General features: G+C 45.5%; 1 protein-coding gene across 4 annotated transcripts in view; it reads right to left on the reverse strand.

Annotated features, from left to right (window-relative positions):
* The window catches only part of Fbn1 (fibrillin 1), a 212,705-nt gene extending 192,690 nt beyond the window's left edge, over positions 1 to 20,015 (reverse strand). For 2 of the 4 annotated variants that reach the window (XM_076570547.1, XM_076570546.1), the window contains exon 1: positions 19,008 to 19,270. In XM_076570547.1, coding sequence (XP_076426662.1) covers positions 19,008 to 19,171 — 164 coding nt within the window. In that variant the 5' untranslated portion in view covers positions 19,172 to 19,270. Of the gene's footprint in view, positions 1 to 19,007; positions 19,340 to 19,891 lie in introns of those variants that run through there. The other 2 variants (XM_076570544.1, XM_076570545.1) reach the window with 2 other exon arrangements.
* Between the last annotated feature and the right edge of the window lie 1,018 nt (positions 20,016 to 21,033).

A 21,033-nucleotide genomic window follows, 5' to 3' on the forward strand; every position in this document is an offset into this window, starting at 1 on the left:
AGCAGATTGGGGCCCTAAAACTTTCTTTCTGTCTATTGGTATCCGAAGGTTGGAACCGCCTTCCCAAGAGAAACAGTGGGAGTAGGTGGTGGTTTGGTCCCCAGACTAGACAAACAGCAGGCTCTCAGCTACTTTATCAGCTAAATAGACCACTGTGGGCTGCCCTGGGAACATAACCACAGCTTACAACGCTTTGTGGGAAACATTCCATAGCAGGGAACCTGAAGGAAACTTGGCCATGTAAACGCATGGGCCCAGAGAACACAGGCTGGGGCAGACCATGAGAAAGGGCTCCACGTGCATTGCCGTGGAGAAGCCGTCATTCATGCTGGGTGATGACTTCTAATATAGCTGCCTTGGGGTCACCATGCTGCTGTCAGTAGCCCCTCACCCATGATCTGTAAATAAGCACAATACTCTGTTTGGTTCCCCAAGGTGAGTTGTGATGGGATGGGACTTTGGTTTGTCCTTATAACCTGAGGCATGGGGTTGCGGGGAGGGGAGATGTTCACAGATCCTCACATTAAGTTTCTAAAAAGTCAGAGGAAGTTAGGTAAAGGCTCACAGTTAGTATGAGTGTCACAGCTCTGAAGGAGAAAGTGTCCTGTCAACTGGGAGCCAAGGAATAGCCCAAAGTCACACCACACAACAAACCTCACTTAAGATTTATTGGAAAAGATACAAGAGAGTAGCTGCCTCTGTTTAGGAGAGAATCAGCAAAGAACTGAGCAGGATGCAGGGTTTCTTAGAGGCAGAGCTTTCCAGGGTGGCCTGGGACTAGTGGGAATCTGGGGCCTGATCTTGGGGCTTTTTTTTTCCGGTAATGGTAGAGTTTGACCACCTGAGTCTCGAGGGTCTTCCAGTTAGCACAAGTATTTCATTGAAGCTAGCACTTGATACTGTTATCGTCTAAAACGTGACAGTTCTTTTTTCATCCTTGCATTTAAAAGTAAAGTTGTAATCATTTGCATATATGCATATGGAAAAGCAATAAAAGTAGTGTACATTTTAAGGGGATTGATTAACTTAGCAATTTATCCAGCTCCTGTCATGTCATGCTACAAAATAAAAACAGTAATTAGCAAATTTGGGTGAACATTATAACTTATAACATGAGTTTTTCCCCAAACCCTATCAGAAAAACACACTGCCCTGCTCATTTGCAGATGAGGAAATGGGAAAACTAGACTAAGGACATAACTTGTTTTAAAGGCTACACTATGGAGACTTAAATCACCAAGTAAAAGGCAAAAGAATTTATGAATAAAACATTGCCAGATTCGTGCTGAAGAGCTTTGGAGCAGTGAGCAGAAAGATGTTGCTCCAATAGTCCAAAGAAGATGTGTCTTGCTTTTCACTAATCTGTGCAACAGTTTTGTGCTCTGCTTTTCTTTTATTAGGTCTGCAAAACAAAACAAACAAAATCCACTTCTTCTTAGGCTGATTATACAACGTGTGTTGTGATGGGGTTGATGTGAAGGGCGTAGATCTGTGTTTCTGTTACTAACATAGTTCCTGTAGGGTGAGTACACGGCCAGCTCCCATGATTAAAAAAAGTGTTAGCCAACTCTCAAACGGTAAGGGTTTGAGGAACATGCAACAAGTGTCTGGGTGGGTAGGAGGCAATATAATGATTCAAAATCTGCTCTCAGCTGGTTCCAAAACGCCCACTGACACCCACTTGAGCATAGAGTTTGACTTGTCTTTGGAAAAGTAGAGGCAGGCACGCTGTCCAGTGACCTAGCAGCTAGCTAACCTTGCTTAGGAACACCGTGGGCCTCATGAAGTCGTGGTGACCCATTTCATGAGAAATCAGAGTTCCTACCCATTGCCAGCATCACAGATCTCCCCTAAAATCCAACATGAAAGCTTTCTCTCACCCAGGTGATAGCAGCATTGGCCTCCACAGGTGCCAGGACCAAGACACATGGGACAGTATTTATATTTCAAACTACATATCACTTGAATGAAAACTAAATGCAAAGCTTCAACAAAGCAATGTCCACTGACCAATGTGACATTATTAGTCCACATGCCTCTGGAGTTTCCAAATCTTTGTAGTCATACCCACTGGGAAAAACAAACAAAGAAACAAAAACAAAACAAAAAAACAGAGCCCTGGTATCTCCTGAGAGATTTTTTTTTCCAGCGGATGGTAGACATGCCTCCAGCCTTTGGGAACAATGTCCATCTGCAAGATGCAGCCCTCACACAGACAGTGTACCTAGCACAGGCACAAACTACCCTCACCAACACTCAAGGAAGCTCCTGGATGGCTCTGGCTCTCATGTCCTTTACTAAGAGAGGCTGGCTGGCTGTGCAGGTGGATTTTGCAATCTCTCATTCAAATCACGAAAGCTATACTCAGGCATTAATTAGTTACGGTTTCTATTGCTTTGAGGAGACACCATGACCAATGGCAAACTCTTATCAAGGACAGCATTTAACTGGGGCTGGCTCACAGTTCAGGAGTTTTGGCCATTATCATCATGGCAGGTAGCATGGCAGCACACAGGCAGACATGGTGCTGGAGAGGTAGCTGGGAGTTCTACATCCGGATTGACAGGCAGCAGGAAAGCAGTGAATTGCTGGGCCTGGCTTGAGCGTCTGAGATTTCAAAGCCCACCCCTAGTGACACACTTCCTCCAACAAGGCCACACCTACTCCAACAAGGCCACATCTCCTAACAGTGCCACTCCCTATGGGGGCCATTTTTATTCAAACCATCTCAACTCCTGAGGCAGAAATGCTGAAATGAGGGTATAAACATTTCCTTCTGGACACTGAGTGAAATTTATGTTAAAAACCTCTTCTTTCCAACTATAGTGAAAAACAGTTGCCAACTCTTTATAGCATCCTTGTGTGAAACCCCTTCTCTTAAAATAAAATTAAACCAGAGTGGTGCTGCACATCTGTAATCACAGTAGTCAAGAGACTGAGACAGGAGGATTACCATGAGTTTGAGTATAGCCTGGGCTACATAGTGTACTCAGATGACTAAGGTCACCCAGAACTACATGGCAAGACCCTTTCTCAAAATTAACTAATTTTAAAATAAATAAAACCTTGTTTCCATTTTGACAGTTATAGAAGATCAAAAAACCAAAGGATTCTGGCTATGGAATAGACCTCCACAGAGTTATCTCCTTTCATTTGCCCCTCAAGTGCCAGGTTCACCCTTTAGAAACTTCCCACAATCTTCAACCTTGTGATAGCCAATCATTACTATTCCATGTTTTGCGATTTTTCTATATCCCTTGGGGTCATGGATCCGAAAAAGCAAACTTGGCCGGCTGTGAACCTTGAGTGTACATTCAAAACTCCTTTACAAGCTTTACAGCATTAATAAACAAGCAAAGAATGGCAGAATAAGAGCATTTCCATTCCATTTCCCGAATAAATCAGTGGTTCTAGAAGATGAACATCGATGGCTAAAGTCATGGAGGGAAAGACTTGCATTACAACAGTGCTTCCTAGAAAAAGAGCACAACCCATTTATCAAGTCTTCTTAACAAAAAGTTTGCAGAGTTCACAGCAAACACAATATGCCCACATCAGAGGAATGCAGTGCCTAGGCTAGGAAAGGCACCACAGCAGTACACTCCAAGAGTGAGTGGCTCACAGTCTAGACACTACCACCCTCCAGTCATGCAAGGAGTCTGGGCTGGAACGGAAGTCACCTTTCTGCACTGAGAAAGTCTTACAATGGGAAGACGCCAGTTGCACTGAAGAATGTTCTCAGTGCATAGTGACTTTACCCCTAGACACATCCTTCTTCTCAGATGACCAATAAAGGTTGGCAGACTGGCACTGGAAGCAGCCCTACTGCTACCATTTTCTTCTAGAAGTAGATTATCAGGAGAAAATGAGAGCGAGTCAATCTGCATTTAAAAAAAAAATACATAAAGGGTGCTGGAGAGATGGCTCCGACGTTAAGACTGCCCTTTCAGAGGTCCTGAGTTCAATTCCCAGCAACCACATGGTGGCTCACAACCATCTGTAATGAGATCTGGCTCCCTCTTCTGGCATGCAGGGACACATGCAGGTAGAACACTGTAAATATAATAAATAAATAAGTCTTTAAAAAATACATAAAGGATGCATAAACCAATTACAAAATATGGACTCTATTTAGACCCCAATTTCAATGAACTATAAAAATAAAAAGTATGACTTAATTAAGGAGATTTTAAAACTCACCAGATATATTATTTAAAAACTAATGTTAAATGTGATATTGGTGTTGTATTTATGTTTCTTGAGGAAGGCTCACCTTTTAGAGGTTGAAATATTAACAAATACACGAAATGTGGTGGACATGTGGAAAGAGCACTGTCTATAAAATGCTTGCATGGGACCGTGGGGACCTTGTTGGATCCCCAGTACCTGCATTAGAGGCCAGGCACAGTAGTGTGTGTTCATAATCCCAGAGCTAGGGAACAGCACATAGAAAGCTCCCTGGGGCTTGCTGACTAGCCAGTCTAGGCTACTTTGCAAGTTTTGATGACAAGGAAAGACCTCAATCCAATAAAATAAAAGGGGTGGGTGTCATCTAATGAATGTCACCCAAGGTTGTTCTCTGGCCTCTACATAAACGTAGATACCCACACTAACACTCAGACACACAAAAGAATGTTTCAGGAGTTCATTTCAAAATAATTTATGGCAGCATGAGAAGTAGATGAAACAAGATTAACTACATGAGTTCATGTGTGTGTGTGTGTGTGTGTGTGTGTGTGTGTGTGTGTGTGTGCATGTAAGTTGTGTAAGTGCAGTCAGTATACCTGTGTGTGATATGCCTGTGGATATATATAGACACAAGTTCCCATGCCCATACATGCAGAAGCCAGAGGGGAATATCGGGTGTCCTTCTCTATTACTCTCCACTGACTCCCTTGAACAGGGCTCACCCACTAAACCTGAGCTGGACTGGTAGTCAGCAAGCACCAGCAATTCTCCATCGGGTGTATGCACCCATACTCAGCTTCCTGTGTGGGCTCTGGGGATTTGAACTCGGGTCCTCATGATGGGAAAACGAGCGCTCTCACCTGTGGCACTATCTCCCCAGCCCCAAGTCTGACTTTTCATTGAGAAATGGGAAGCTAAGACGTCACTACCTCTTCCTCCCTAGGTTTGTACAAACCTGACAGTCCTCACATTGAAAAGTTACACAGCGACTTTGCGGTATCATCTGGTCCATCCTGACTGCCACAGCCTTTGACAGATCATCAGCTCCTCGCCTGTTTCCTTCCTTCTTTTCCTTGACAAACCATTTGTATCTGGTGTATGCCTCAGTGGTCCTGAGAAGGACCAAGACCCAGACTGGAAATGACAAGAGTCCAAGTCAACCATCTCCAACAACTGATAAGAACTAACCATTGTGAGGATGATGCTGACCAGATGGGGAACCCGAGAACAAACAGCTTGAGCAGACCTGTGCAAGTCCTTAAGCACGCCGGCCATGATCCATTCTCACATACACCCTCTATCTTTCTCAATGATGAACCCATTCATTAAGAAATGCGTTTGAAGGGAAAGACATTTGGTCTGTGTTAGGCCTAGAGGGGATGGATTTGGGCTTTTCTGTACCTGGAAGTGGTCATAGTTTACAGTCACAGGGAATATAAATGTGCAGGATGACATCACTCAGCAAGGAATCCCCAACGTTTCCTGACACTTCAGTGAGTGAGAAGGTGGAATAATTTGTTTTCAAGGAAAAAACAAATGAGAAGATGAGTCAGCCTGAGCTCAAAGAGTCTTGCTTTCAAATGTTCAGCCATGTCTAGATTGCTTACAAAAGGATACAATGACTTACATATTTTTATAAGAGTACGGAAAAAAATTCAAAGTTTTAAAGGAAATACTTATTTTATTTTAGGTTCATTTTTCTCCTGGAAGTTGATGAAGCACAGAAAATACTCATATTTGCTTTTATATTTTTTATTGTCTTTAAATAAATGTTGATTGTCATTTGGTTACCTATAATAGCATTCTATCCACCCTCGTTGCCACACGGAGACACACCAGGCACTGTACTAGGAATGTGTCCTGCACCGTGTCATTAAATCTTGGACAACACCAAAAGGTGTGTGCTATAATTTTGTTTACAAGGTAATAAATGAGGCTTACAGAGGTCACGCCACTTGTCTGAGGTTTCTTCCCAGTAGGTGGTGGAGCCAGGATCTGACCCAAGCATGTCTATCCCCACATTCCCAAGCCTCCCTGAAAGCATGGCCAACGGTGATTAGTGTTCATTGAAAATGACTCCTCTATCTTTTAAAATATAGTCCCACAAGCAATACCACTCTACCCCATTACCCACAACCAGGCTCAAACAGGAAACAGTGTGAGGTAATTACAGCATATCCCCTAGCCACCAGCTCTGGGGTTTTATGACTGAACTGCCAAATCACTCCTAGCCAACTCTGCAGGAAATGTTCAGACACTTTCTCGGATTCCAGCTAAAACGTCCACTGTGTGGCCCTGGGGAGTAGAGCACTCACGGGGTGGTAATGGGATATACAATTTGCAAACTCGAGGTCCGGGGCCTACACTCTCGGGTGTGAAACAGCAGCAGTCCGGGGAGATTGCAAACGACTTGTGGACTTGAAGGGTGGACCTCAGTTCTCCCGTTGCCTGGCCCTTGTCCACATCATCCCTGACTTTACCCACATGCATAGAGAGCGATATTCTAAATGGTAGGTCTGTCCAGAATTGCTGAAAAGAAGAGTACGATCAATGGCTTGAGAAGTGTGTTCATTCTGAAAGCTAAGGATTCCGTCCAACTCAAACACAGCTAATGCTCAATAAAATTGTCATTAAAATTAAGCAGGTGTTCTCTAAACTTATGGGGGGGGGGGCTACAGCAGAAAGCAATGTTTTCATGTTGGCATATTTATCTCGTAGAATCTAACTGCATAAATCAGTAACTGGATAACTGAGTATGCAAGTTATAAAGGAAAAGATTGTGCTTAACTGCAATCCAGAATTGTCTTAGCCCATGCCAGATCTCCAGATCCCTCAACTGTCAATGAGAAGTACGAGGGTGGGGTGGGGACACAGAGGGGCGAATCACTCCTTCGACTCCCAGAGATGGCTCCTACTTTCCCTTTGTCGAACTCTCTCCCTGATGCCTTTACTAAACTAGGCTCCTTTAGAAACCCTTCTTCCTCCCAAGACTACTTAATGGAGCCTTCCATTGATGGGCAGGTAAAAGTAAATATCTAAAAACTACTGCAGAGTGTTCTCCCACCAAGTGTCACCTACAGAGTTTACCTACGGAAAGAAAGGAGGGAGAGAGGGAGGGAGGAAGGGAGGGAAGAACGACTCAAGTACACTTGGGCATAGTGTCACACACTTACAATCTCATCACTTGGGAAGCAGAGGCAAGGGGATGGCTGACAAGTTCAAAGCCAGCCTGGTCTATACAGCAAGTTCTAGGCTAGCCTGGTCTATATAGCAAGTTCAAGGTCAGTCTAGTCTACATAGTGAGATCATGTTTCCAGAAAGATAGAAGAGAGAGAGGTGTGGGGGAGGGGAAGGGAGAGAGACGGGGAGGGAGGGAAAGAAAAGAAGGAAAGTGACATGCTCACTATGTCAGAGGTTATCTCATACCTAGAATGAGAAGACTTGAAGACACCACCAGTCAACTGTCCGGAATATGAACACAGAAAGACGTGAGGCACTACCCAACATCATGCTTCTACTTAAACCGGATCTGTCCCGCTGTGGTTTCTACAGCTATGAACTCAAGAAGAAAATCTGTACCACGGGTGCTTTTGAATGGCCCTTCTCTGGGTCTTGGCTAGCATCTAAAAGCTCCTAAAATTCATCTCTCTCTAATGCATTTGTAAACATGCTTTTCACAAATGCCACCAAGAAAGACTTTGAAGGTATTCCCAAGGGGGCTGGAGAGTGAGCGCAGCAGTTCAGAGCACCTATTACAGAGATCCGAGTTCGTCTCCCAGCACCCACATTGTGTGACTCACAGGATCATGCCTTCTTCTGAATTCCTTAAGTACCCGCACTCACAAGTATACAGCCACATACACATACTGATGATTAAAAATTAAAGAAATCTTTTTAAAGGTATTCACAAGGACATAATCCTGTTGAGGTCTGGCATGCAACCTTATAAATCATCACTGAGAGGACACAGCTAGCTGTGGACATCAGCCATTGCCCACAGCACTATTTACACAGGGCCACATTCACAGGTGCATAATAAGCCATGGGTTAGCCCGCCTTCCCACTGCATTCCTCTGGGTAGTTGCATGGAATCTTTTCTGCTTTGGACTGACTCTCCTTCAGAAGCTCTAAAAAGGCTGAAGGCCGCAGGTCACTGCCAGGAGTGAGGAAGTTGTCCCTGGAAACTAGGCCTCTGTTCTGACCAGCCCCAGCCCTTGGCTGAGAGGCTCTCACTCCAGAACCTTCTCCTCTAGCCTCCCTTAGCTTTCCCCCTTCCCTCCTATAACAAAACCATACTTGTATTTTTCTTCTGGAAGATTCCAAGTCTCCCACATAAATAGGCTTCCCTATTACTTAAGATGCATTTATTTTTCCTAATTTTCAAACTCTAATATTTCTCTCTGCTCTATTTTATTTGTAGCTGCAGTTATAGAGTTACTTTTAAAAGAAGAGAAAGAGGAGATGAAGACAATGTGGATGATGATGTAAGAGCTAAGGCAGATCCAAGCTGGGAGGCGGTGTCTGCAATTCCAGTACTGGGCTGGTTTTGTGCGGCCATCTTTGTTACTGTTTTTTTTGTTTTGTTTTGTTTTGTTTTTTTGGCCTCTGCCTAGGATTGTCACCACACTCAGCCTGGCAAAGTCAATGTAGGAGGGTCATGAGTTCAAAGGCAGCCTGGCCCACATAGTGATAATGTGTCTTTTAAAAAAGGAAAAGGATGAAAGTGGAAGGAATAGAAGGAACAAAGACAGTGATGAGGAAGAGGCGAAAAAACAAAAAGGAAAATCGTCCTTGGGAATGGGCGCTTTATTAATATAGAGATTGTCATAAAACTTAACAACAGACCAAGTGTATCCATAGGGCTGACATAAATCCTGTCTCCCGACACCAGTGTCATAAACGGCGATACTATATTTGGAATCCGATGTGTATATTTGAATGTAAGTATGACTGATGGTCTAGGAATTCACAGCCCTTCAAAACACTGACCCAAACCACTTGTCTAAAGGGGCAGTTCTCCCACCCTGCCTGCTCTGTCTGGAATACATTTCTGGCTGGAAATGGTGGAGATGGGGAATTTTCCTTTCTCCCTTCTGCTCTGAGGGGGCTGAGTAAACAGACTGAGTGATAACTTCAACCAAAAATACCACTTAGTTGAGAAAGTTGCAAAGTCACAGGAAACTTAAAGCCAGATTTGCTGCGGGGTAGAACTGGCACAACCCAAGTCTGATCTGATTTTCTTCTGTGACAATGTGGCGACTCCTTTTAGACAAGCGTGGGGGAGTTCAGCTCCTTGACGGTCTCAGCTCAGCTCCACGGGCAACTGCAGACCTATAGTTGGTTATTTTTTATAACCCCTGGTTCCAACACCAAAACATAAACAAAAACAAAGTGGGACGATTACCCAACAAATGTAGAAAAATGTGGCTAAAAAAAAAATGAAGGTAAAATCCCTGTAGGAGCAAGCACAAAAAATGCTGAATATTTAAGTTAATAAACCAGAGTGGCTGCACATCAAAGTTCTCACTGAATTTCACAACTCTAAAGGGAAGGGGGGGTCTGTGTTTTTGGTGCTCATATGTAAATAAATGCACCCGGTCGGTCATTGACTGTAATCTCATTTCTGATGGCCACATGTGATTTCAGCGGGGAGCTGATCCGACTGAACTGTGCTGCCATGCTATCCATGGAGCATTCTTATTCCGACACCACACAGCAAAATACAATGACAAGTCCACATTCTCACCGCCTATGGAGAACAAGGCCAGGCAGACTAGATCAAGCTGGAGTTAAACCTGAAATATTGCATTATCCCCCTCAAAGCCCATTGCTTCATTCTGCTCACTCGTCTCCTCACGCTGCAGAGCACACTGCTCCTCACATGCAAAGGCAGCATCTGCTGCCCATGCCTTTGAATCTGGGCAAAGCCTGTGTGGCGGTTCGAACAGGAGTAGCTCCCATAGACTCATGCGTTTGAATGCTTGGCCCATAGGGAGTGGCACTATTAGGAGGTGTTACTTTGGTGGAGGAGGTGTGACCTTGTTGGAGGAAGTGTGTCACTGTGGAGGTGGGCTTTGAGGTCTCATATATGCTCAAGCTACACCCAGTGTGACAGTCTCCTTCTGCTGTCTGCAGATCAAGATGGAGAACTCTCAGCTCATTCTCCAGCACATGTCTGCCTGGATATCACCATGCTTCCCGCCATGATGATAATGGACTAAACCTTTGACATTGTAAGCCAGCCCCAATTAAATGTTTTCCTTTATAAGAGCTGCTGTGGTCATGGTGTCTCTTCACAGCAGTAAAACTCTAACAAAGGCAGCCTGCAATTCCCGAAGAATTCCAGGGCATACCGTTGCAGGCTAAGTTTGAGCAGAATCTAGTGGCTTCCATTTTCATGCTCATGAGAAGGTGATCCAGAATCTCTGCATAGAGAGCCTGGCTTTGTTTCTGGGAGATCATACAGAAAGGCCACTGATGAAGGACAGTCGGAGACCACAGGAAGTGAGCTGAGGAACTCAGGCAACACTCTACATGAGCCCATCCAAGCCCAGCCAGCCAGCCTGAAACCATTTGAGTCATACTACATTAGAGATATGGGGTTCCAACATGCCACCAAGAGACAGCCCCAACAGACACAACCTTGAACAAGGCCTACCAACTGAATCAGGGGCTCAGTTTTCCCATTGACAAAAACACACTTAAAGGCTTCATCTTAAGGGGCAGTCCCAGGCAGGGGACTACACGAGAGAGAATTAAAACCCGAGAAACCCTCACTAGAGCCAAACTTATTTCTCTCTGTTTAGATAAGTCACACTAAGGTAAACAGAGTGGCAGGCCTGCACTTCCATGGAAGCACGCCTGCTATCACTCACCCTGACCAACAGACACGGTGAGGTGCAGGGACAAGAGTCTCTGTCTAAATTCCTGACCCACGGAACTGAGAAGCCATAAAGTTGTTCGAAGTGACTTCGTACAGAGCAAAAGACAGTCAAAACATCAATGAGAGTCGGTGTCTCCTGGGAGTGGGGAGCCCAAGGTGATCTGTGTCCTGTTCTTTTCTCAGAGATGGGCCATTATGTCCTCATGTGTGAGGAATTCTCATTTCTATATAGGCAGGAGCATTCTAAATGCCTCCTCCCCTTTGCCTCTTCACACCAACTGCTCAGTTGTACCACCTCTGTTGTGTCTGGGGCAACTGAGCCTCTTCTTCTTCATCATCAACCCCCCTGCCTTTGCTCAGACCACCATCTATTCTATGTGAACTCCACATTGCTCCTAAAACTCCCCACCTATTGTCTCCCTGCACTAACCACACGGCTTTCACACCACTGCTTCGGTAACACAGGGCTGATCCTGCAGCCTGGATCATCCTGGAGCCCGGCTCATCCTCACAACAGTCAGGAACACGATGTTTCCGCTGGCCCCTCTCTGCCCTGAATGGCATCATCTCTTTGTGCAGGCTCACAAGGTGTCAGCCCTCAGACCACACTTCACAGTGCCAGTCAGGTCTCTTAGCACAAACTCTGCCCGCTGTGCCCAGTGACCCACCATCCCAAACACTTCCAATCCTCCTCCCCTTGTGTCTTTTTCCCTCATCTTTCCCCTTCATGTCAAATTTCCATTTCCTCTAGCCCCTAATTCATATAATTGACCTTACCCAGTCAGTCTGTCAAAATTGATCTGCAACTGACCATCCACCACCATCTACTGACACCTCCTTTATACCCGATTCCTAGGAATCCTTAGAGAAATAAAATACACGAGGCATCTCCCTCCCCGTCCTTGAGGGGTTCTCGGTTGTGATGGACAGCCACCATTTGTACAACCAGAGGCTGTACAGGGCCCTGTAAAGGGCCAAACAGCAAATATTTCGGTTTTTCTGTTCCGTCATGTCTGTCAGAGCTACAGCACTCAAGTGCTGCAAAGACAGGCGGCACTGGAGTAACGCGTGCTCAGATGTCCGGGCTATGTGGCAATAAAACGTCCTTCTCAAACACAGCTTGGTCCACGGTCTGCAGACCAGGGATCTTCTACTATCGCATCTTTTCTAATTAATCCCTTTCCAACAGTGCTTCTGTTGACCTGTAACAGGAGACACCTTCAACAAATGTTGAGCTGTGCCCACAGGAGAACGTTCCAGGAGAAGAAGGTGTCAAGAGGATAAAAGAAATAAATTTACCAGCTATAAAACTTAATTTAGCCGAGAAGCAACAAAATGCTAAGTTAAAAGTTCTGTAAAGCCAGGTTTCCTAACTCTAGTTGATTTCCCTAGGGTAATGACTGGAACTCTACATTCTTTGTTTTTGTTTTTGCTTGTCTCCAACCTGTTCAATGTGCAAAGACGTTTAATCTCCCTCATAAGGAGCTGTGTATTAAGGGATTAATACTATCAAAGTGCAATCATCATGGATGCACCAAAGCTTGCTATTTTAACAATAATTGCTCAATTTAATATTTAAAAATTGGCTGTGATTTTTACAGGTAAGAAATGTAAAAAAAAAAATGAAGCAAATAATCAAATAATTAATTTGCCAGCAAGAATGTGAGATGCACATCAGCCTCCCTGGAAAGAGATACGTGTTACATACCTCTACCTAAGAAACATTTCTTACACAGAATTTGAAAACAAGAGATTCTGGATGATATAATTAGTACATAATACTCTCAGCTCAGAAACTGGAAGGTACAGAAGGTTGTACCTGTGATGGTTAGTTCCACCTTAGTGAAAACACAACCCTAATATTAAAATAAAATACATGCACCATCCAAGGTCCCTGATGACCCTGACATCATATGATCCTTTCTGTCCTATTAAGGTCTGGCTGAAGTCTCAGAAAACATTTTTATTTAACTAAGTAATAAAGTTAACCATACTTAGGATTTTTTAACTCTTACTAAAGAATATTAGAAGTGCTTAATGGAATTTCACCAATATCTTAGTCATGCATCTTATATCTTAGCCCACTGACACAAGAAATCAAAACTGTAACTTGCTGTGGGATGGTCTGTATGTCAAATAGCTCTGATTGGTCAATAAATAAAACACTAATTGGCCAGTGGCTAGGCAGGAAGTATAGGCGGGACTAACAGAGAGGAGAAAAGAAAGAACAGGAAGGTGGGAAGAGTGACTGCCAGCCGCCACCATGACAAGCAGCATATGAAGATGCTGGTAAGCCACGAGCCACGTGGCAAGGTATAGATTTATGGAAATGGATTAATTTAAGCTATAAGAACAGTTAGCAAGAAGCCTGCCACAGCCAAACAGTTTGAACAATATAAGTCTCTATGTTTACTTGGTTGGGTCAAAGTGGCTGTGGGACTGGCAGGTGAGAGAGATTTGTCCTGACTGTGGACCAGGCAGGACTGGAGAAAACTCTAGCTACAGTAACTAAAATTAATTAGTGAAGAAACTTGAATATTAAGACATTGCTCATGTTTGTAAGGAGGAATGGATTAAACGGCCCACCTGGAAACACAGTGTGGATTAGATGAACTACTATACAGAGAACATATATGGAGCCGTGTCTGTCAGAAACACTATCGAAGCATCACTTCATACAGTATTATTACACAGGGTCCTGAGCCACTGTTTAGAGATACGATGTTCTTACTTTATAATGCTGTGAAATGGGTACATTTTTAATAAAATCTATACTTCACATTTTGAGTTTTGATTTTCCCCTCCCGCAAATGACCAATATATATGACTCCAAGTTCTTAGCAGCGTTTATCGGGGCTGAGCTCCATCAAATCAAGGCACACTGGTGCTGCAGCTGTGGTTGGTTAGCCTAACACCGGACCCTGTGCCTTCGGCTGCTTCTCTGTTAATGGCTCTTGGTCTTCTGTAAACTATGAAGCCCCTTCCAAGCCATGCACTACACATCTCTGGTGTTCCACTCAGCTAAGTAAAGACTAGTCAATCGAGGCTTCTGGAATTAGTGATTCTTTGAGATTCATTTAATGATATTAGTGGTAAAATGCTTACGATTTGACTCTTGCCTCTTGGACGATTTTACAGATTAGTGGGAAATGGAAATCAAGTCTAGGGGGTCAGGAGATAGGTCTCACAGTGAAGTGAGGGCTTCGGTTCCATCCCTGGCACCAACTTACAAAGCCAGACAGGCACTGCAGACCTGTAACCCCAGCACCAGGAGGCAGAGACAGATGGTTCTCTGGCGCTTACTGGACTGTCAGTGTAACTTAATCAGAGAACTCTAGACCCTGGGGAGAAATTGGGCTTCAAAATATAAGGTGGACGGCTCCTGAGAAATGACACCCTAAGCAGACTTCTGGCCTCCATAGACATGTCCAATATGTGCCTGTGCACCCCCACACACAAGAACACACACATCCCAATACATAACCACACAAGAGACAACCATGTTTTAATAATCATGAAACAACAAATGTTCACAGACCTTCTATGACAGGCTTGATATATTATTGATTTCAGCTTTCTCAAAGAATGCTATTAAAGTAAGCCCATTTGCTGGGCAGTGTCTAAAATCAAAGAAATTGTTAAAATAGTTTACTTGTCTTCCAAAAAAGCATTCACATTGAAAACCAAAGCTAAAGCTCGCAGAATGTCTTGGGTAAATTATTTGGTTTTGAATGTATATTTTAATTGTTTAGCATTTTGTTTGAGTAATTATAGGTTATAAATATAATGCTTTGATTTTTTTAACGAGGGAATCTTTCAATATTATTTAAAATTCCAATTAAGTGTGAAGATAGGTCTGTACTTCCATTCACTTCCACTCTCAAATCATGATGCTGTATATGTTGACATATGTTTTTATTCATTTACCTCATTAACAGCTTACTCATTTCTTTAAATTATCTCTTTGTCCAAAAGGCATAGATGAAAAAATCAAATAAATATTTCATCTCTTTTTATTTAAAATGTGGAATTACATAAACCTCAGCTTAAGAAAATCTGTTTTTTAAATCATGTCCCAATATATTAGCTTCCTCTTTTCATTAACATGAAAACCAAAGATGCCATTGTCAGGAGCTTCCCCCATGTGTAAGGAGGAGATTGTGACTTCAGATGAGTCTTCAAGTTGTCTTTGTGAGTCAAGTGAGCTCTGAGTCAAATCCTCTGTTCTCCCCATCCAATTTCGTTAAGAAAGACTTCCATAATTAAGAAGTTGGGAGTTTGCCATCACATAATCTACCCTGGCTGTGAACTGTTTCATATGTGCTTTTCTGGTAATAAGAATTCTGAACAATGTAAACAAATAAACAAAGACCAGAAAGAAGCATGAGAAGGGAGACAAACTTTGTAAACCACAATGGGACTCCTGGGCCTGTCAACTGTCAACCTATAAATCTATCAACCCTGTCAGCCTGTCAGCTTATCAACCTGTCAGCCTGTAAACTCATGAACCAGCAACAGGGACACAAGACTCATTCCCTGTTACTGGAGACTTGGGAAAAGAAGTTTCAGTTTAAGGAATGTTTCCCTTTGACATGAAACTGTAATATTTCCTTATTTGGGCGTTAAAGCAATAAGGCAATCATAAAGAAAGGGTGCATAACTACTGCTTTCTAACTAGAATTGGTTTATTGGTGATGGAGGTGGTGTTGTTGCTGGTGGTAGCAGTACTGGTGGTGGTGATGGTGGTGGTGATGGTGGTGGTGGTGGTGGTGGTGGTGGTGGTGGTGGTGGTGTGTGTGTGTTACTGAGCCATCTTCCATTTTTTTTTTTTGACTAATTGCAGTATTAAAGTTTAGCCAAGAAAATTCCTATGAGCTGAAATGCAGTTAGAACTGCATTATTTCTCATCAAGTCATTTCACACATGTTAAGCAATGGCCAGGCAAAAGAAAACTCCTATATGTGTTTACTACTGGAAAATGATTTTTAAACTTGCAAACTTTGGGCCAGCGAGACAGCTCTGTAACAGGTAAAGGTGCCTACTGCCAAGCATGTCAGCCTGAGCTCAACACCCAGAACCTAATGATGGAGTTAGAGCGGATGTCTGCAAATTGTCCTCTGTGCACACACACACACACACACACACACACACACACACACACATACTGTATTGCACACACACACATATAATAAATAAACAGAATGTAAAAATAAGTAAACATGCAAATTTTCACTGGAAAAACTGAGGAAAAACATTGTTTTGCTGAGCGAATGGAGAACACGTTGATTCCATCTTTTTAAATTTTCAAAAAAAAAAATAGAGGATTTCCTGTAAAAGCAGAAATTGGCAACTTACTAAGAAAACACAGCAAAAGCTGGGAAAAAAATTTAAGGATCCTTAAATTTCCACAGTGGAACAACTTTTGCTGCCCAGTGAGAAGAGAAAAAGGGAGAAAACACCTGCCCTGGGATGCAGGAGAGAAGCCAGCTAGGGCGGCACACCTAGTCAGGGAAGCCGGGCCCTCCAGTCTGCAGAGCGAGGGAGATGATAGGAAAAGGACACGGGTGTTAAGGCCAGAACCTGTCACATCAGAGGAAAAGCCAAAGGCAACAGGACACCGTGTGCCAGACATCGGTGCATGGATACCAGCGAGGTGTCAAAAGTCATAGCCCCCGCCTCACACAAGCCTTGGGGACTACAGACCACCTGCACTTCAGAAGCCCAGCATGTCCAGCAAAGCAGCGAGCAGGTATCAGCATAGTCAGGGGTTAGTTCTGAGCTGGACAGCTTTAGTGAGCACACATAGAAGCTTTAAGTCACAACTGTACAAACGTCGTGCACAGCCTGCTCTTCTGACGGTTTACGCAGCACAGCACGGCTGAAAGACCATCCTGTGAGACTAACGGCAGTGAGCAAAGAGACTTCAAAATCCGCATCAGAATGAGTGTGTTTAGAATCTGTAAGAAAACCTTGACCCAGCAGCTCTACCTATATTACTTTGTGCCACATATAAGCTTATGCACATACATGTAAGTATACAGAAAGATGTTGTTAATAGCAAAATATTTATTATAATCTCAAGAGCTGTCATTTGGGACCTATTCCACAATATCATGGGAACCTACAAGCCAAGAGAACACAAGTTAACAGATGGACACACTGAAGATGTATAAAAAGTGAAGGCCCACATTATATACAGTACATACATAGTAAAAAAAAAAGGTGCACACATATATATTCATATATGTGTGTGTATATATATAACATGCATATATGCAATGCATATGTGGCTACATATATATAATATATAATAATATATAATATATGTAAAATATATAATTGAGGTATCTGAGATGTAGGAGGGAAATACTTTTAATTGTATATCCTTTAAAATTCTTTTACCACATACATACATACATAGAAATAGACACAGAAAACCTTATAGATAACATAAGAACTAGGAATGTTCATAATGGCTGTTCTACTAATACTATGGGTTAAAAAAGATTTATAAAAACTACAATCTCTCATTTACATGTACACATATGTATATGTGCGTTTGTTTGTATAGATGCGAGCAGTGCCATCACAATAGATACTAAGATGATAGCATGCACCAGAATGACAGTCTGAAAGAAAAATGCTGAGCCAAACAAAGCCCTCTTGAAACATGTTAAAAACCAGCTTTTCCACCCATTTACTGAACTCTCCACAGCCTTCTACACAGGGCAACTGTTGTCTGATGCTTGGTCGGGATCAGTAGATCTTATTGCCAATGTTGTCGGATTGTTTCCCAACAACATTCTGGGTCCGTTTCCCACAAAGGTCAAGACAGAACTGATTCTAGCTATTTGGGGGGATCAAACCATCACAAACGTATTACCACAGCATAAGCGCTTTGCAGTGATGCTCATCTGGTCCCTCGTCCAGACAAGGACTCAAAAACTGTTCCATACACCCCACTTCTGCTTCTTCTACTGAAGCCATACAAACACAAGATCCACTACATACACACAAAACAGCCCCCCCCCACCCCGACACACACACAAAATACAATGAACACCTTCATCATGACATCCAGGGCCACATAAGTTACAGACCACTTGGGGGGAAAGCACCCTGAAAATGACAAGAAACCTCAGCATATGCACTGCCTGGGGTCACTGAGCAGGTTCCTCCAAGGGAGAGAAGAGTGGCCATCAATTTCCATCCGACCACTTCTATAGAGGCTTGAACTTAATCTCGGAGACTGGCATTATTAGGAGTTTTTAAAAAAATCTTAAAGGAACTGTATTTCCACCCTCCTTCAGCTTCCGAAACTGCCAAGCCTCAGACAGCCAGCCTGTCTAATTTAAATTGCTACAAGACTAGGGCGTGGGAAGCTGGTGGGACAAGGGTTTTCCAAGTAGACACCACATCAACCCGTGTAGGGCCAGCCACAGCGACGTTACTCCAGCAGTGGCATGCAGAGCTCACACAGCCCAGACGCTACAGCCCTGATTTTCATGAGCATGACCATGCGTCTTGTCTCGGTCTCTGGAGTCTTCCTTTCCTTTCCTCGCCGCTTCGCAAACAGCTGATACCCACACGGAAAGCACTTCTGCCTGCACTCTGCCGGAATCGGTATGTAGCAAAAGCAGTGGGCTTCTCCCTTTCTCCGGGGTTTCAGCTCCTCCCCTTCTTCCACAAGGAGCCCTTCTCGCCTCCCCAAATCTGCCTCAACAATGGGCCAGGACTCCCTCCAACCAGGACCTCTCCTCTGGGGCAGGAACAAGGCGATTTATCTGAACAAGCGATGGTGACCAAGGAATCTTGGCACTTACAGGCGACCCCCAGGAGGTCTCACCCGGGGTCCTCTACCGGCCAGAACCGGCCCTGTCAATTGCTGTGGGTCTTCAAGTCCAAGAAGGGCGAAACAGCTAAGCGCTTCCCTTACCCTTTCAGCGCATCGTGTCCTCCACCGCCTCTTCTCTTGGCCCGGTTGGCTCTAGTCTCCTTCAGGTTCCCAGCCTCCAGATTAGCGTCCGCCCCATGGCTCGTATAGGACGCGAGGAGCAGGGCGAACGCCAGCGCGACCTCCAGCAGCCCGCCTCGCCGCATGGTGCCGCCGGCCGCTACTCGCGCCGCCGCCGCCGCCGCCGCTGCGCCTTCCAGCGCCCCGAGCCTCCGGGATCCCGCTGGTCCTGCTGTCCCGCCGCAGGGGTGTCCTCGCCCGGCTCCTACTGCTTTCTTTTCCCGACGCTGCTCCCGCTTCGGGCAGCCCTTGCCCTGCAACACAGACAAGTCCCCAAGGCGGGCGGGGGGGAAACACTCAGGGCTCTGGGATGCTGGAGCTCGCAGACCCCGCCGCCGCCCGCCGAGCCCAGCCCGCGCGCCGCCTGCGCGTGGCGCAGTTACTCGGATGAGCAAGGACCGTTCGATCCCAGCTGGCTACAGAGCCAGAGCCAGGCGACCGGGATCCTCGGATCCTGCGGCCTCACGGCGCCAAGTACAGTGTCCCCAGGGAGCCCAAGAGTCCCGCGAGCCGGCTGCCTACACCGTCTTAATGGCACTGATTGCGCACGGTGAGGGCTGACGCTCCCCCAAACAGGGTCCTCTCCGCCCAGACACCCGGCCACGGCCACCCCCCGCCAGTCCCCTGTATCCAACGTGGAGCCGGGCACCGCAGCCCCAGGTCCTGCAGCTGTCAGGCAGAGAGGGCCAGCTGCAGATGCTCGGGACAGCCCCTCACCCTGCCCGGCCTCATTCCCTAGGTGCCGCGCAAACAGCCCTCCAGCCCCCGGCTGCCGCCTGACCCCGGCAGGACCCCGAGACACCCACTGGACCAGCGGCTCGGACTCCCGGGCGGCGTCGGCTGCTCTGCTCCGCAGCTGTCCCAGCCGTGGCCGCCTGTGGCACCCACAGTCTCTGCCCCAACTCCGCGGCCCCCTCCTTTCCCACCTCTTCAAGTATCGTCCGCGCAGCGGTTTCTCGCGAGAGAAATACTTTTTTAAAAAAAAAAAAAAGAAAGAAAGAAAAAGAAAATGACACCCCCACCTCCCCCATCACCACCCCACCCCCGGCCCCATCTATCCTCCCTTTCCACTCCCCTCTGCCAGCCACCGCCCGGGTCCGGGGCCTCCCTCACTTGCAGGATCAGCGCAGTGGGAGGAGGCGGAGGTGATCCAGTCCTGCCAGGCCGGGATATTCCGTCCCAGGGTGGGGAAGCGAGGGAATGGGAAGAAGTGGAGTAGCGGTTTGGACTGTTCTGCGGCTGGAGGTCTAGACCCGAGATTCCCGTGATCAGAAGCGCGGAGAGCTGTGCCACCTGCACCGAGAATGCGTGCTAGACACCTTGGCCACCGAGGCCCAGGAGGCCCTGGATGGAGAAGGGCCCTGTGGCAGTGGCCCTCGCTTAGGGGCCCAGCCTCATGTGCCTCTGCTGTCCTGCAGGCCCCAGGCTCAGGCTGGGCGTGTCACAAGGCCACGATCCCTGAGCCAACCAACAGGTTGGTGGAGGAAGGGGCTTGTCACTGTCAAGAGCCCATGAGCTGGCTTTTTGGAGCCCACTGGAGGAGTGGTTCTTCAGGGGCTCAGGCAAGCCATTTGCCTGGGCTAAATCCAGGATGTTGCAAAAGTCTGAGTTCGGGCCTGTGATTTGGGTTTCCAGCAATCCTCTTGCCTAACCCTCAGTTAAAATTGGGGTTTCCTGGAAGAACCCTATTTTTACATGTACATACACGATACAGAGCACAAATACAGAGAGAAAGAGAGAGAGAGAGAGAGAGAGAGAGAGAGAGAGAGAGAGAGAGAGAGAGAGAGAGAGAGAGAGAGAGAAATAACCAGAATGCACAAGTACCCAAATATCGCCTGCACTAGAGTTTAGCTGGTCTGGGAACCCAATTAGGCTCTACCACAGGAACCAGGGATTCCCAATCATCAACTGTCATGCTCAGGACAAACAGGTACCCTAAGAATGCATG

This window comes from Peromyscus maniculatus, chromosome 4 (genome assembly GCF_049852395.1).
Source record: "Peromyscus maniculatus bairdii isolate BWxNUB_F1_BW_parent chromosome 4, HU_Pman_BW_mat_3.1, whole genome shotgun sequence".
Classification (NCBI taxonomy): Eukaryota; Metazoa; Chordata; class Mammalia; order Rodentia; family Cricetidae; genus Peromyscus; species Peromyscus maniculatus.